Below are 17,058 nucleotides of genomic sequence, written 5' to 3' on the forward strand. Positions count from 1 at the left end.
TGAAAAAAGTAATCAGATTACACTAACACGTTACCGCGTACTGTATTTTCAACCCCTCATAGTACCATATGAACCCAATGAAGCACTTTGCTCTCAGACTGCAGGATTACTTGTGGTTTCTGGGGTATTTAAAAGTAGAATGGGAGGCCAAACCAGTTCCCAGTTTGGATTTGGGAGATAGACATCCTCTCTACTTTTAAGATTTGGCTCAAAACTTCTTTTTTTTTAAATACATATATTTTGAGTTGGATCAGCTGACCTCCCTTAATTAAGCTGCAGTACACCTTCCACTCTATATGTGTTTATACAACACTCTGCATTTAATCATTGTGTGCCTTTTGGCCTTACTCCCTCCCCTCACCCCAACCAGTCGCTGCTCCTGCCTGAGGCTTCTTCCCGTTAAAAGGGACTTTTTCCTTCCAACTGTCGTAAAGTGCTTGGTCATAGGAGGTTGTTTGTTTGTTGGGGTTTTCTCTCTATTAATATAGGGTCTATTAGATGCATTGAGGCCAATACTGTAGTACTGTTGTGATCTGACACTATAGAAATAAAAAAGGAATTGACCCATATTTACTTTATTCTCCTGTTTTAACTTTAAGTAAGAGAATGATAAAGCTCAAGAAAATGCACTTATTTACATGTAAGTCCTTATTTGCAAATGCAAATTTGAAAATGCTTAAGATTACGAGAATCTCCAAAGTGTTTCTAGTGTGTTGTTATTCTGCCTTTCTTTCATCTTGTCATTTCCCTGTGTATAAACAATTAAAGACCAAAGTGAGTTTATGAACCCCTTTTAAACTAGAGGTACATGTTTAATTGAACTTAATCTTCTGTTTTAACTTTCAGCAAGAGGATGATCAAGCTTAAGATAATACTTTTATTTACATGCAAGTCCTTATTTGCAAATGCAAAAGTTTAATATTTAGATTTATTGCAAGTGACTATTAAGATTACTTGATTGTCAAAAGTGTTTTTATTGTTATTCTGCTTTTTTTCCCCCATGTCGTTACTCTTCAGTGTGCAAAGTCAAGCTGAGTTCTTGAAACCACTTTAGAGGCTGATGTATAACCACACTTGGATATGCATTTTCATACATGTAAAAAGGACCACGCACACACACACACGCACACACAGGTGACTGCCTCCATCTAGTGGTGAATAATGGAACACCGGTGTAGAAAATCATAACAGTCTTTTTTTCTCTTCTTTACTACTGTCACAAAACCCTGCACGTTCATTATATTTCAGTATGACAAAAATTAATTTCTAAGCCAAAATTATGCAGCAGCTCAGAACAACCTCCATAATATTTTTCACTTAATTTTTATTCTGAGGATCATCAATACCTGCATTACACACTGTGAGAAGAATTTCGATTTCAGTCAGATCTGAGAAAAGCCACACAAACAGTGCATGGGATTAATGAGTATAGTGATGAGTTTACACTATACTGTGGTCAAATCTTCTCTTTGGTCCTCTTTTAGAGTAATTTGCTGTTCTCCACACATGTGTCTGCCAGAGGAAGAAAGAGATGTGTGAACCTGGTTAGAGATACACTGAAATCCAAACAGTCTAACTTCTAATTTCGACCAGACAACTTACATACTGTTTAGCTGTTTTGTTTTTATATCTTAAAGAAAACAGGACCTGATATTACGAGATTATTTATGTTTTTTTCTCTTAAAATAGGTTGTAAAACCGTAAAAAGTCCCCTCTCCCTGGCCTCAAGGATTAATCATCACTTGTTAATGTCAGATAGGATATTTGTGCATTCTTAACAGATCTGTAGCTCAAAATGAAGATTAGACACTGAATTAATCAAAACATAAAACTGGTCCAAAGACATGCAGCTTGTGGGGATAGGTTAATTGGATAATCCAAATTGCCACTAGGTGTGAATGTGCGAGTGAATGTGAGTGTGAATAGTGTCTGTCCCTGTGTGTTAGCCCTGCGACAGACTGGCGACCTGTCCAGGGTGTACCCTGCCTCTCGCACTATGACAGCTGGGATAGACTCCAGCGCCCCCCGCGACCCTGAAAAGGATAAGCGGAAGCGAATGGATGGATGGATAAAACTGGCCATGAAATTCTTCTAGTTTCCAAACATTTCTCTCTTTAACATATGGATGAAATAAAACATAACCATATATGGGTCACTGGTGACATGGTGTTCACTGTAAGTACGTTATTCAGGATCTGTACCTTCCTTTTGTTGATTTCCATTTTTTTTTAAATCAAACCAAAAGGAAATGCACTGATGGACTAACAACAATAAGACTTATTTAAGTTTATTCATATTCTACATAATATCTTTTGAAAATTAAACACATCGACTATTCTTTGTCATTAAGCATTGCCAGATTTTTCATAGCTTTACAAATTGAACGCTGTTGCTTCTCACAGCAAATAACCAAACTCAATAAGTTTTTAATTACTACATTATTAATTATTACATTAATTGTGTTGTATGTGCAATATGCACATGGGGCTAATAATTAACATGTTATATAATGTGTTATACCTTGCATAGGAAATGTCAGTGAGGCTGTAGTTGTACCAGTGTTGTTACTTATGGTATCTAGTTTGAAAAGAGCAGAAAAAGAATGACAAGAAAAAATTAGAAAACTCAAAATTCCAAATATCATATCTGAACCTTAATAATTCCCAGTGTGCAATAAGTTCATGTTACTCACAAATGGAATTGTAATTAAATAAAATAATAATAAATATTTTAATCTGTGAAAAAAAAAGTTTTGTATCAAACCAAAAGTAAAAGAACTGATGCACTTGGTATGAATAAGACTTATATAAAACCAGAAGCTGCAGGTGGCCTGTTACCAGTCCTCAGTGGAGGGAGGGCTCTCCTACTGTCCAGGTGTTTGGGACACAGGAGCCTCAACTGAGAACAGGAAGGATACACAGAGGGTAATTGCAGAGCCCAAAAGATCATTGGCTGCCACCTCTGTTCGCCATCATCAGATGACACAGTTTTTTCAGGCTCCTCAAATCTAGCACGTCTTCCCTTTGACATGAAAAGACCGTGATTGAGCAAATCAAGGAGGCCTGGAAAGCTGGTGGAGTCTGCTGCTCTGTTTTTTTGTGTAGTACTCATAACAGAGTGCAACAACCCCCCCAGAAGAAAGGCGACTCAAAGCTGCTCATGCCAGGTTTGGAGTAGGTTAGATACCATTTGCCTTTGCCCTTTTTAAAATGTCATCTTTATCCTTACTGGCTTGAATTAAGCGTTTCTTATAAACTTGTCCAAGAGTGTCGGCCACGTAAGAGTTGTTTGGAGCTCTTGCAACCACTGTCTTGACCCATTTTTCAGCTAGTCCTAAATTCTTGGTTTTTGTGCAATATAGACGAGAAATTTTGGGGGGGGAAACAAGAATTTCTTGGAATTTGTATGTTGCAGATTTCAATACAGAGACAGCACGGTGAAGTTTTTCTTTTTCCAAAATGTCTGTTATCAATCCTGAAAACTTTTTTTGTTTGTTTTTCCCATTTCTCTCTTTTGTTAACAAATCTTTAATTAATTGTTTATACACATGGTTCAGTTTGAGCAACACAAACTGAATCCATTAATTTCTTCACAGTTTTACTTCAGTTAAACCCAAAGTCATTGAGTTTCTCCACAGCTTCCCGTGCTATCTCCTGGTCCATTGAAACACGTTATTAATGAAGGAGATAAAAGGCTTCATTCGTTCTTCAAATGGGGGTCCTCTATGGATTGGATCAGGTGGTCTAAGGATTTGTTGACACTGTTGCATCGGGAGGTGAAACTCAGGTACGTAAGCATTAATCAGTGCCAAGAAAGAGAACAGCTCCCTGGTTCTGGACACAGTAGGATTATCTGTGATGTCAGTCTCCAAAACTCCTGCTACATTTTCATTTTGTTCCATGGCTTTAAGCTTAGACTTCAGAATGAAGAGGAACGTTTTGTGTCTTTCTTTAAATCCCACTGGACTAGTTTCTGAAGCAGAAACAGATACCTGAAGAGATGTGGATTAGACAGAAAAACATAACATCATTACACTATCATGCATAGTGTTCACCCCATACTGCCTTCTTAGTTTATGCTTTCTGACATGAAGACTAACAAAACTAGATGCTGCATCTCTCCCAAAACACAACAAAAAACAAATCAAAACAAAAACACTAACCATAGTTGCAGCACAGATGTTATAATTTGCTATAACATTTTGACAGCTCAGCTAATGTACAGGTAAACCCTTTGAATCAAAACCTCATTCTTCATTGTGCTTTTTTTCACATAGCTCAGTCTGATGTCAGTGAGAGTGGATATGCTTGATATGGTCAAGTCAGGTGCACAGCCTACCTGCCGGGGTGCTTTTTCGCTACCTATATTTAGGCCACACTGCCCTCGAGTGCTGGTTGGTTGCAATACCTGTACCTATCCAGCTGGCTTGCTCCAGTTTCCATAGGGAGCTGTGCAGGATATTCCTCTTCTTCTGAGGGCCCACGATCAATATTTTAACAACCATAACCAGTACTGGCCACTGTTTACTTGCATGGTGCAAGTTCAGCAGTCCGTGTATTTTGTTTTAAGTGTATGTGTGCATGCGCGTTTGTGGTTTCTTGTTTTATTAAAATGTACACTTTCTCAAGACTGTGAGCCGCGAGCTTGGTGCTTGGTGTTTTTCATTGACTTTTAACATGTTTTTAACTTGAGAGACAGATTTTGTTTTTAAAACAGCAAACTAAAGACACACCAGTAGCCGTCGGACCTTCAGTGGTGGGTCACTCTTTTAACACTTAATATGACTACTTCATGTTATGGATGCACAGTGTGAGCATTCAGGTCGCATCAGAGCATTGGGCCGTATGGTGTGAGTACCTGCATCATGACCTACAAACTTCTAACCTCTGCATTTCAATTGTACAGTTTGAGCAGGAGCTGAATCACACACAAAAAATGACACAGTGCATGCCAGCTTAACTCCTGTCCATTGTACAGTTTTATGTAATCCAAGACAGGTTGTGCCACAGTTAGCTTTATTGGAGCATCCTTGAATCTCTACAATCTTTTCTGGTTTTTAAGATTTTGTATTTCCTTGGAATGGAATTCCCCTAGATAGCGTTGTCATTTTATTTTTATTATAACCCCTTTTGATTGCTTTGTCACATCTGGACATTAAATTATCAAATCACCAAATAGATTTATGATTTATTACAGCTTGGATTGTTAGGTTCTTAACTTACAAATTTTAAATAAAGAGAAAATTTAACTGTTTTTCTGTCTTTCAAAAACACACGAGATATTTTAGCTTACTCACCTTTTAGGAGACCTGTTAGAGCTGCAGCAGGTGTGTGATGACAGGAGAGTCTCAGCCACGCCTGCTGCATACTGCACATTCCTGTGTCTTTGGTATTATGTAATATGTTCCATTGTGCTGAGCGTGATGTCATCTCTTCCTGGGGATCAAGCATGTTAGTGAGACAATTGTATTAATCTTTGTGCATTAGTAAAATACCTTCAATCATAGCTTCGTTCATTTCAGCAGAAATGAAAATGAAATGAAAAGTACTGCTTTCCTGTATATAGTCAGTTTACCAGAAATTTGTCTTAATGGTTTCTAATTACAGTGATATCATGCAGTATAATTAAGCTGTTGGTTTTATTATCAAATCATTAAGATCCAATACCAGCGTCTCTTAAACGGAGAAGAATGGACTGCACGGCAAATCACTAAAATTAATAAAGTTCATCCGCTGAAAGGTCCTCACAATGATCAGAATCGACTGATTTCTGTGATTTATTTATTGTAATAACGTTAGTATATTCATTTGAACAAAACAGAATATTTAACAGGTCAAATTGATATCATTAAACAGATCTAGTAAACCCGTAGTTCAAAATTAATTAGGGCCCAAGCACTGAAGTGCAAAGGCCCTATTGTTTCCGTTTATTATTTTTCAGTGAAATTAATGGCCTTTAACATGTTGAACTCATTAAATTTTGTACACGTATCAGGTCTGGTGAAAAATTACATATTTTAATGGTTCACATATGGGCGGTGCAAATTTGCTCTAGAACACCACCTATGTATTGTTTAATGAAGTCCTACAAACACATAGTTTGAGTCACATAGATTAGATTTGGTAAACATGTGTAACATGGCGAGACAAACAAAAGTCAGTAGACCGATTGATGCAAACCCAACAGGAAGTTCACCGTTTTGAATTGAAAGTGACATTTTGGTGCTAATTTTGCCATTTCCAGGCCCTAAACTTGTGCGAACTCCTCCTAGGGATTTGATCAGATCACCTTCATATTTGGTCAGTGTCAACTACACCGCTGAGTTTTTGTCATAGGGTGTGGACATGGCGCCACAGCAAATTTCAATCATTCACCATGAAAATCTTAATTGCTCTCCCTTCCTACATGCATCATTCCTACGTTGATCGTGGCTCAAGAGTTGGGTGTTCACCTGGTAATTAGAAGGTTGCCGGTTCGAGCCCCGGCTTGGTCTCGATCGTTGTGTCCTTGGGCAAGACACTTCACCCGTTGCCTACTGGTGGTGGTCAGAGGACCTGGTGGCGCCAGTGTCTGGCAGCCTCGCCTCTGTCAGTGCGCCCCAGGGTGTAGCTTGCCATCACCAGTGTGTGAATGGGGGGATGACTGGTTGTGTAAAGCGCTTTGGGGTCCTTAGGGACTAGTAAAGCGCCATACAAATACAGGCCATTTACCATTTTACATTCTTCAAGCTGGACCAAACTTCTCACATGTGATAAGGCTCCCTTGCTGAACATATTTAACTGCTATATTTAACATCAGCAACAGCGCCAACTAGTGGGAACAGAAAATGTCATGTTTTACACTTCTGGTATAGCATAGAGGTGGATGACCCAAGCCACCTTTCGTCAAAAGGCGTGACACGTTTGGAAAGATTGATATTTGTAATCAATGGTTAGAGTCCCACCCAGTGGGAAGAGAAATAAAATCTATCAGTGTGACACCAGATCGGACTTGCTGGGTGTAGGTGTTGGGAGCAGGGGCAGATCTAGAAGAGTGGCATGGAGTGGCAAGTGCCACCCTAAAATGATCCTTTGCCACCCCAAGTGCCACCCCTGTTTTGCATATGACAATGTTGTTTATTAAAATAAGATAGCATTAACAGTTTGAGCGTAGTTACAGTCAACATTGAATATAAATGCTAAAACTGAATTTATTGCATAGTGTCCTGGATTTTGCCACCCTCATGCCACTCTAAGAAAATTTCTCTAGATCCCCCCCTGGTTGGGAGTAGCTTAACACGCCCTCTCAACACTGCTTGCAGCTTTCATTGTTTAATTGTTGTTGCATTCCATGTTTAGAGAATAAAGGCTTGTTTTCACGTTCACTTTTGCGTCTGTGTAAGTTTCGCTTCTGAGTCCTTCTGTCTTCACGGCCTCAGCCATGACAGTCCCACATCTTTGAAATGATTTTGCTAATCGTCTTTCTTAAAGACATGAGAGAAGATCATGAACCCTAAATTGTCCTCTAATTATAGAATGACTCATAACAGGGTTCAACAACCATTCTGCAACAGCCCACACTATGTAACAGCGATCCCGAGCGGCGCAATCACAAACAAATCGCGCAGTACGTATAAAATACAGATTTCCCAGGCACAGTGAAGGCAGCATTTTCCCCGCATCAACCTGCTCGGTCTCAGTCCGCCAGCTGTCCGTTTGTCTTCCGCACAGGTTTGTGTCAACTCGTCCTTTTGTGTCACATCCAGAAAACTCCAGATGGGAATCTAAATGCCGGCTGTCTGGAATATTTCCCCGCGGACTAACCTGGACTGTGCGGACACAGAGGGAACAAGGGGGGAAAAGCGGCAGCGCTAACGGGCGGTAATGTTAATACGTTAGCCACGGCAGGTGCACCACGGCCACGACTGACAGGCTGTCAAACCGCAAAAATCACCGTTTCATCTCTTCACAAAGCTACCTTGGATACTCTGTCGAGGTAAGGGGACTTTAATGTCTGTTTGTGCCGTTTTTTGTTTTGTTTTTTAACCTATTCCCCGGCATCTCGACGGGGAGCGGGAGATTAGTGTAGCCAAGTTAGCTAATTGTCGGTTTAACACTAACGGACAGAGGCGATCGCAGGTTTTTAAATCCGTGACACATTAAAGGCCCTCTGTTTTAATCAAGGGCTGGACGCTTTCATGGCAGCTTTCCAGGCCTGTGTGTGTGACGGGTGCGACACTGGAAACCAGTGCTGACCACTGGGAACTGCACTTTTTTTTGTGTGTCATGTAAACAGCAGACTGATTTTGTTAAACGTGTTCAATAAACAGAGGAAGACGGGACAAGTGACTTTGCCCTGTGGTCTCGACAAGCAGGAAGTTTTACTTTCAATTCCAGGCTTTATTATGCAGCATGTACAATTAGGAGGCAGCGAAAATGATCACGTGACACTCTCAAGCGTACTTAAAACAATAACATAAATATTTAAGAACGTTGCAAGTGTTTATAACACCTGCTTTCCGTGGAAGTGCTCAACTTTGTTTGTTTTGGCGGTGTTTTTTTTTTTTTTTTTTGTCGTTGTTGTTGTTTTATCAGTGAAAGCCAGATCTGCTCAAGTTTGCCATCACGAGAAAAGGAAAAGTTAGCACATTTTGACATTTGAGTCTCAAAGAATAATTAATACTCGTGATTTCTTTTTTTCTGACTGTAAATGACTGGCAGCACATTGAAATTATGCAAACCAGCTGCAAAAAACTGCATTTGCCTGGTTTATTTGTTATGAAAAGCATAACAAGTAAACTGTTTTTCTCTAGGCCTTGTATGTTTATTTTTGTGTTTTTAAGCTATTAATTTGACAGAATAATATTTGAAGACATTCATTAGCAATAAACTTAAACTTGTTTCTTCTGTTTTCAGCAGCCTGCAGAAAATTAAACCACACTTTAGGAAACGCGTGGAGTCCTTTTTTCCTCCTGTTTCTTTTCCTTTTACTCTCTCCTATCCCGACCACCTCACCCTCTGTTTCCACGTCTGTCCCCCCCCTCATCATTGCATCTTTTTCCTATTTTGGGAAACGTCCATCTGTCTCCGGCTCATTTCCCCTGCCCTCACATCCAGTGACATGGCCTCGGCTGAGTCACCGCAGTCCAGTGTCCTTCAGGATGAGCTCACCTGTCCGGTGTGCTTGGACTTGTACCGGGACCCTCACTTGCTTCCTTGCGGGCACAACTTCTGCAAGACTTGCCTCGATCGCCTGAAGCGGCAGGCAGAGCGGAGTCACTTCCGCTGTCCAGAATGCCGTAACAGCCACCAGTGTAGCACCAAATTTCAGAAAAACTTTAAACTTGCCAATATCGCCGATGACTACCGTCACAGGCGCAGGGTTCGCGCCATGCCTCCCACAGCTTTAAAATCAAGGGATCTGCCGTCGTCCTCTCTCGTGCTACAACCTTGCAGGAATGGGATCGCTGTGCCATGTGACTACTGCCCTTCAGGCTCTGCCGAGGCACCGGCTGCCAGTGCTGCTGTGGACTGCTCTTCTGCTGCTTCTGTTTCTCAACAAGGGGGTGATAGCGAGGGAGCAGCAGCTCCTGCTGCTGCCGCTTCGATGTTTGCAGTAAAGACCTGCTTGAAATGCGAGGTGTCGATGTGCCAAGAGCATTTAAAGCCACATCTGGAACTGCCGGCATTCCGCATGCATCCTCTCACCGAGCCGATGAATGACTTCTGGAAGAGGAAGTGCCGTGATCATGATGAGATCTACAGGTAGGGAGGAGGAGGAGATGGCCTTTTGACTTTTTCATGAAGAGTAGCTGAGTGCCTGTAAAACATTTATTTATTTACTAGTGAGGATGTCGCCCCCCCCCCCCCAGGCTTTACTGATTTGCTCTGTTGATCAGCTTTTAGTGTTCATTTTTATCTGAGCCCTGTTATTCTTACTCCAGATATTACTGCATTGATGACAAGATATGTGTGTGCAACGCCTGTACCATAGAGGGAGGACACTCAGGACACACGATCAAGACTCTGAAAAATACAATGAAGGATTTAAAGGTACACTCTTTACCAAAATTAGAGTTTCTCCAGTCTGTAATGTTATGATGATAAAGAGGTTTTGTTTTTTTTAATGGCTAAACACTGAATATACACGCACTGGCCACTCTATTAGATACATCTGTTCAAATGCTTGTTAATGTGAACATAATCAGGCATTAACTCATTTAGGTAAGTAGAAATGCTGAAATTCTAATTGAGCATCAGAATGAGGAAGAGGGTACTTAAGTGATTTTGAATGGTTGTTGGCATCGCATGGTCTTGTCTGAGTATTTCAGAAACTGAGATTTTCCCACAGAACTGTCTATAGGATTTGTAGGAATGGTCTGAAAAAGACAAAATGTCCTATGAGTGGCAGCTGAGAATTTATTTAATTGTTTAAGCTGAATGAAAGAACCACAGCAGACCCGTCCACATTTTAGCGCTGTCCAGCGTATACTTTATGCCCTCAGCTGTTTCAACACTGCTTGGCTGTAGCTTTGCAGCTCCCAGTCTCACACACCACCAACAGCAACAACAACATATTGACAGGACGCACTTCTTATTTTACGCTCAATCTTGGAGTCCCTTCATGTTAAACGTGAAACCGTTTTGTGCCTTCATTCGCTTTAAACTTACTCGGCTGCTCTTGTTTGCCAGGGGGTGCTGGACAAGCAGCTGTACAGGATAGAAAGGAAGTACAGCATGGCTGAGAAAAAATTCCAGGAGCAGAAGGAGAAGGAGCGGCACAGTAAAGTAAGAGGCCTCACATTTCACTATCTAAACATAACTGATACATTTTTTTTTTTTTAGTATGTTACCATTTGTCCTGGGGTTTTTTTTTTTTTTGTTTTTGTTTTTTTTTAAACTACTATTATTTTGCACTTTTGTCTTTTCAATCCCAGTTCTGGGAGGCCTGTACCTAAACATAAATACTGACTCAGCATAAGCATGTGCCAGTACTACTTCTAGTTCTAGATGAAGCCTTTAAGAGACTTCTGTAAAGCTCATTCCTGAGGAAAGCAGGGATGATCGCGCTGGTGGCTGGAATAATTATTAGTGAGGGCTATGTGGTATCAGGACACAGGTACAGTTTTTCCAAAGCTCCTTATTTATTCAGATAAGGCTAACACAGCACCTTTTCCTTTAGCCTAAACTAGAGATGGACTGATCCGATATTCGTATCGGCATCGGTCTGATACTGACCTAAATTACTGGATCAGATATCGGAGAGAAATAAAAAAATGTTATCCGATCCATTAAATATCAAAAAAGCACCTCACAAAACTTGCAACACGGCGTAACTCTGCTCATAACCGTAGCACGTCGGAGCAGTATGCGTCATGTGATAGAGCGGCTGTGTGTTTTTGGAGCCTCGCTACCAAACCGGCATTTCATCTCCGAGGAAGTTATCCCAGAGAGAAGTAAAGCAAGTGTGTAAGTCCATCTCTTAATGTTTGTAAAGCATTCCCGCGTTAAGCTTAACAACTGATATATGGAGCGACTGCCTCTTCTCTCCCCCTCCCTCTCCTGCTGCTACTTCAATCATGAAACTGATCAGTGATCAGCTGATCAGCTTTTCTGTCGTGACTCCCGTCTCTTGTTTGTTTTTCGCCCACTTCGCGCCAGAAAGAGGAAACCAGCGGCTGAACAACAGCAGCACGTTTAAGCTTGATAAGCTGTTGTTAGAATTTATTTAATATTACTTTCTACACCAGGATCTTTTTCTATGCAGCTGACGGCTGGTAACTGTGCAGGGGCGGATCTAGCAAAGTTTAGCCAGGGGGGCCGATAGGGTATGAACAGGGGGCACAGAGACACACTTTTCTTTCTTATTGTCATTTTAAATGTCGAGCTTTTAATAAATAATTATTTGAATCTTACACCCAAAGTTTTAATCTGATGTAAAATGTATAGAAGTCCATTACTGTATATAGTAACTGTTAAGTCTAATATACCCTAGTAAGCTATAGTACTTTTTTCCTTTGGAAAGGTACCATCTGTTAAAGAAAAATGTTTAATCTATTTAATTGTGGAAAAATAATTGATTTCTGTGCATTTTTTTTTATTTTATTTTTTTATTTTTTCCCCTTTCCCACCCTGCATCAAATTAAAGTTGATTACGTCAATTAAGCCTCATGAGGTGGAGGGTGGTTCCCTTTTTTTGTTTTGTTTGTTTTGCTGGGAGTTTTAGAACCCTATTAGTTAGGTTGCTTAATATTTCCGCTAAGTACTCTGTAAAATACCAGAATAGGGAGGATGGTGTAGGTTTAAGTTTATTAGATTGATCAGTTTTTGCTCAACTATGAAATAATTTGGGTGCAGTGTATTTTTTGCATACAGGTATAACACAATAGCTTTAGTGTTTTTGTTTTAAACTTCAGTATGAACTTATACAAAATGCAGCAAGATATAAAAAAAACCAAAAAAACCCCCAGTTCTATTGATTAAAAAACACTATCGGCTTCATATCGGTATCTGCAGATATCCAAATTTATGATATCGGTATCGGACATAAAAAAAAAAGTGGTATCGTGCCATCTCTAGTCTAAACCACACCAAAGTTTTATGAATGTAAGGCCTCAGTCATCCCAAAACTAGATAAAGTCCACCCAGGCCTCTGAAGGTGCAGATTGACGCCTGTAGAGGTGCTGGGTCATCATGTTCTACGAAGCTCTGCTGCACGTTACTTTAGAGTTAAATGGAGCCAGAGACCTCTAAACAGAAGAAACCGTTACAGCTCACAGGATGATCATGAAAACCACTTTGAAGTTTGAAGTTTGCAGTTTCATTTGTTTTAGTGTTTTGTATATTCCATGCAGTGATTGGGGAGGGGAACCTTTTCAGCACCATGGAGAGCAATCTGGAGACTTTTTCAACATTCATGCCCATGATGACTGTATAACCACAACTGTACAGTACTGTGGCAAGAGGCTCAGCCACTGTCAGTTCTCCTCTGCATAGAACAGCTTGTTCAGCTTTGTAAACAGGTCGCTCAGGGCACGCGCTTTTTAAAAGTCCTTCTCACTGTGTACATCCTCCTTGTATGACTTCCCCTTCTGCTACAGGTGTGCCTCTTGCCTCACCTGATACTGCGCTCTGAATCAACCAGCTCCACCTTTCCCATCAGCAGTCAGGCAAAGCGCACAGCTCAGCACCACCACTGTTTAACAATTTACTAACACAAAATTTGAATCCTAAAAAAGAAGTAATATGTCCAAAGTTGAGAACTTGAATGGGTTTAAAAAAATATAAAAATTATAATTATAAATAAGCTTAATATGGTAAGGAGTATAATAAGGAGGGGTTTTTGTTTCTTTTCTTCTGCTCCCTTAATCACTTAGGCTTGCTGATTGATTTATTTTTAGTACCCAGGATGTCTTTGCTATGGGCACTTGTTTCTGCTTCAAAAAAACAAAGTCAGGCAATGCTCTGACTCAAGCTTGAGTAACTCTAAATTTCAAGATGCCTAAATAAAACTTTTGAGTTATTAATTTGAAATTTTAACATTGTAACACAAAATTTGGATTTACAGATCCTGGGAAAAAAAAATCTGTGGCAGAAATGAGCTTCCATACCTTCCCGACGCAACCCCAAAGGGGACGGTCTCATCTGGTTAGGTTAGGTGAATGTGTAAAGCACTAGACCGTTTACACATCACTTATTCATGTTGAGTAAATTAAATTCTTGCACTTTTGCACCATCGTCCAGCTGATTGACTTTTTCTTCTTTCCGTCGCTTCCCTCGTTAGAAGTTTATGGACGACACCGAGCTGTGCTTGACCCGACTGGGAGACGAGATGAAGACCAAAGTGCAGAGCTTCATCGGCAGATTGCGAGACTGTGCACGCGCTCACTGTGACATCAACAGCCCGACCATTCAGATGAACATCATCAAGATCACCAAGGACCAGGCGCGCTTACAGGAAGTCCGCTGCGGCATCGAAGGTCTCATGCTCGAGAGCGACCCTTTCCGCTTCATCGAGGTGAGACTCTAACGCGTCACTGTCAAACTGCGGCCGCGATTTTACTCTTAAAGCACGGAACATTTTCTTGTGACATTATTGAACTGATCCGAAAGAAAGTTTATCCTGCTGAAGTTAAAAGCTGTAAAAATACCAACAGAATGCTGTCATCAAACTCTCAGACTATCCTGCTAGGATGATGTAAATGTGATGGTTTATATTCCAGGGCTGCCCACCAAAGTACAATCTGTGTGTGGAGATACGCATAGATTTGTTTTAATAATTGATTTATTTGTGTTGATGTCTGTTTTGTTTTTTTCAGGCATACAGGACAAAAGGAAAATAGTAAGTTTTTTTTTTTTTTTTAATTTCTCAGTTCATCTTTGCTTTATTCTTACATCATACAGACAAAATAAAGTTTAAACATCCTAATATTTCTCACAGCTGAAATTATCTGTTAGCTTATTTTTTTGTGGGGAGGAAAAAATAAACACTCAGCAGCCACTTTTTTTTGAATACATCTCATTGGTGCCAGGTTCTTAACTACAGAGCGACTTGAACAGGTTGCTTGAAATATTTGAGAGATTTTGGTCCATGTTGACATGACTGTATCACACAGTGGCTGCAGATTTGCCGGCTTTACATGCATGATGTGAATCTCCGGTTCCACCATGTCCCAACGTTGCTCTATTAGATTGAGATCTGCTGACTGTGGAGATTGTTGGAGGACAGTGAACTCACTGTCATGTTCAAGAAACCAGATTGAGATGATTCAACCTTTGTGACATGTATGTTGCTGCCATGTGATTGGCTAATTAGATATTTTCATTCAGCAATTCAACAGGTGTACCTAACAAAGTGGCTGCTGTGTGTGTATATCACGAAAAACCATTAGAAGCATGATATTTAAGGAGTTTTTACCAGTACATATTGTAGTTTTACTTAAACTGATTATTATAGACTGACCGAAGTGCTTAGTTATGTGTCAGCATGGTTGCAAACAATTAGCGATTTAAGACGTGTATACATGGATGAAGGAAGCAAACTGTAACTTCTTTTGTCTTTGTGCACTTTAGTTACCGCAGGCAGCTAAGGAAAAACATGTTTTACCCAGAGTATGTCGACATGGAGACGGAGGGTGTGGGAATGACGATGGAAGAGGAAATGAGAAAATTTCTGGAAGAGGAGCTCCGGCCTCACATTAGCGATGCTATCAATTCCCTGTGTAAGAAATATTCAGTCATTTGCTGACACTCGTCACTGTGTCTGAAACGGCTTCACAAGCCTCTAACCCGAAAACATCTGGCAGCGTAACGATTTGTGCTGTTTCAGCTCTGCTCAAACTTCTGTTTCATTTTCTCCATCAGGCTACATTTCTGATCCTGAGGAGGAGCAGGACGAGAATGAGGAAGAGGCTCCGGAGGAGGACGAGGAGGAGGACGATGAAGATGAAGACGACCTAGATGACAGCAGCGAAGAGGAAATGAGAAGTGAGGGGGAGGAGGAGGAAGACGATGAGGAGGAAGATGGGGTGGGACCGCATGATGATGATGATTACAGCCCGGAGGAGGAGGAGGAGGAGGATGATTTTGAAGAGGAAGAAGAAGAGGATGGGGATGAGGAAGAGGATGACGAAGAAAGAGGAGTTTAATAGCATTATTTTCCACCTAATGAAGCACTTTGAAGTTGATCCTCGACTGTGGACGAGTGCACAGTCACATGACAAATCGCTCGTCTTCATGTTCGCAGAATGTGAAGATTAAGACTCAAGAAGCCCCACAATTTGCCTCTAACCCTCACACAGCATTCAGACACATGCTGGGCAGTGAAAGCCTCCAGTTCAGCTGGACTTGAAACAAATCAAGGGCTGAGAATGTGCTGAAGTGACTCTCACCCTAAACATGTGTCGCACACTGGCAAACCTAATTCAGGTGCTTTCCTTTAGAATCATTCGCTGTACATGAATGTGAATGTATAACGGCTCAGTTTGGGAAACCTTTGCACGTCTGTGACACCAGATTTTCGAGCACTTTGCCAAAAAGATTTTTTAGAAAGTGAGAATTTACTCTTTCACCTTGTTAGCTAGATTTGCTCTAGCTTGATTGAAGAACTTTCTGCAAAACGTTTGATACAACAATAGCTCCAAAGAAAGCCCTTCGATCAGAACTTCTGCTGAAGGCTCTGAGAAATCTGCTGGAACAGAACCTGTGTATGAGCTTGTGATTGTTTCAGCATTGTAAGCCAAAGAGAAAAGGTTGTGAGTGAGAGTGTGTGTGCATGCATACTTTAGGAGATGTTTGTCTGCTTGGCATGATGTTTAAAGAAATGTGCTAACAGAAGTTTACTGCAGAATGACGTTTTGCTTTTTGTGCTTTAAAAGCAGTTAATGCATTTACAAACATGTAAAAACAAAAATAATTGTTCCTATGCACAGTTCATACATTCTTCTTAAAATACCAGTTTTAGGTGATGTGTACTTTCGCACTTTACTACTGTTAATGCTGTGGTACACCTGAAACCTTTGAATGTCGACAGCTGATTTCCATTTTGATAAAATTATTTGAGGGGCCAAACTTCAGGAATTGTAAAAATTAAAAATAATAATAAAAAGCCTGGTGAATGTGCACGGTTGTCACGGTGTTGTTTATGTTGCTGGAGAAATGTGACGTAAGAGTTTATATTTTTGCTTTGTGTACAGGAAACGCATTACTGCAGTTTGATTAGGACATTTAAAGCTAACAGGCTGAAGACTTTAAACACAGGAAAATGGGCAAGAAAGAAAATAAAACAAATGTCACATATCCCTAGCATCCTCCTTTTCTGTCACACCAACCTTCTGTTTGTACTCCTCCATTAAATCCATGAACCTCATCTGTGCTCTTCCTTTTTGCCTGGCAGCACCACCTTAAACATCTTTAGCTGTCCCTCCAAAATCCACATTACTATTCTTGTCCTTTCTGGTCACTCCCAGTGAAAATCTTAGCATCTCCAGCTCAGTCGCCATCTCCAAACCGCACATCTAACATCTTGTAAACCTTCCCTTTCAGTCTAGCTGCTATTCTTTCACTCAGATACTCTTCTCCA

The 17,058-nt window shown here is 40.5% G+C and overlaps 1 protein-coding gene across 2 annotated transcripts; it reads left to right on the forward strand.

Moving 5' to 3' along the window:
- The first annotated feature begins 7,625 nt into the window (after positions 1 to 7,625).
- LOC147333335 (E3 ubiquitin/ISG15 ligase TRIM25) lies at positions 7,626 to 16,757 on the forward strand. Of its 2 annotated transcripts, none has more exons than XM_086266436.1 (8): positions 7,626 to 7,974; positions 8,895 to 9,743; positions 9,923 to 10,031; positions 10,671 to 10,766; positions 13,762 to 13,995; positions 14,297 to 14,319; positions 15,051 to 15,199; positions 15,342 to 16,757. In XM_086266436.1, the coding sequence occupies exons 2-8, from the start codon at positions 9,100 to 9,102 to the stop codon at positions 15,623 to 15,625; spliced, it is 1,539 nt and encodes a 512-aa protein (XP_086122562.1). In that variant the 5' UTR covers positions 7,626 to 7,974; positions 8,895 to 9,099; the 3' UTR covers positions 15,626 to 16,757. The 2 variants fall into 2 exon arrangements, with proteins under 2 accessions (XP_086122562.1, XP_086122569.1); XM_086266443.1 differs by having other exon boundaries at positions 8,898 to 9,743.
- Positions 16,758 to 17,058: the final 301 nt, after the last annotated feature.

Source organism: Aulonocara sp. 'chitande type north' Nkhata Bay, linkage group LG3, assembly GCF_057382095.1.
Source record: "Aulonocara sp. 'chitande type north' Nkhata Bay isolate Kocher_YH1m ecotype deep benthic linkage group LG3, A_spYH_male_GT1.1, whole genome shotgun sequence".
Taxonomy (NCBI): domain Eukaryota; kingdom Metazoa; phylum Chordata; class Actinopteri; order Cichliformes; family Cichlidae; genus Aulonocara; species Aulonocara sp. 'chitande type north' Nkhata Bay.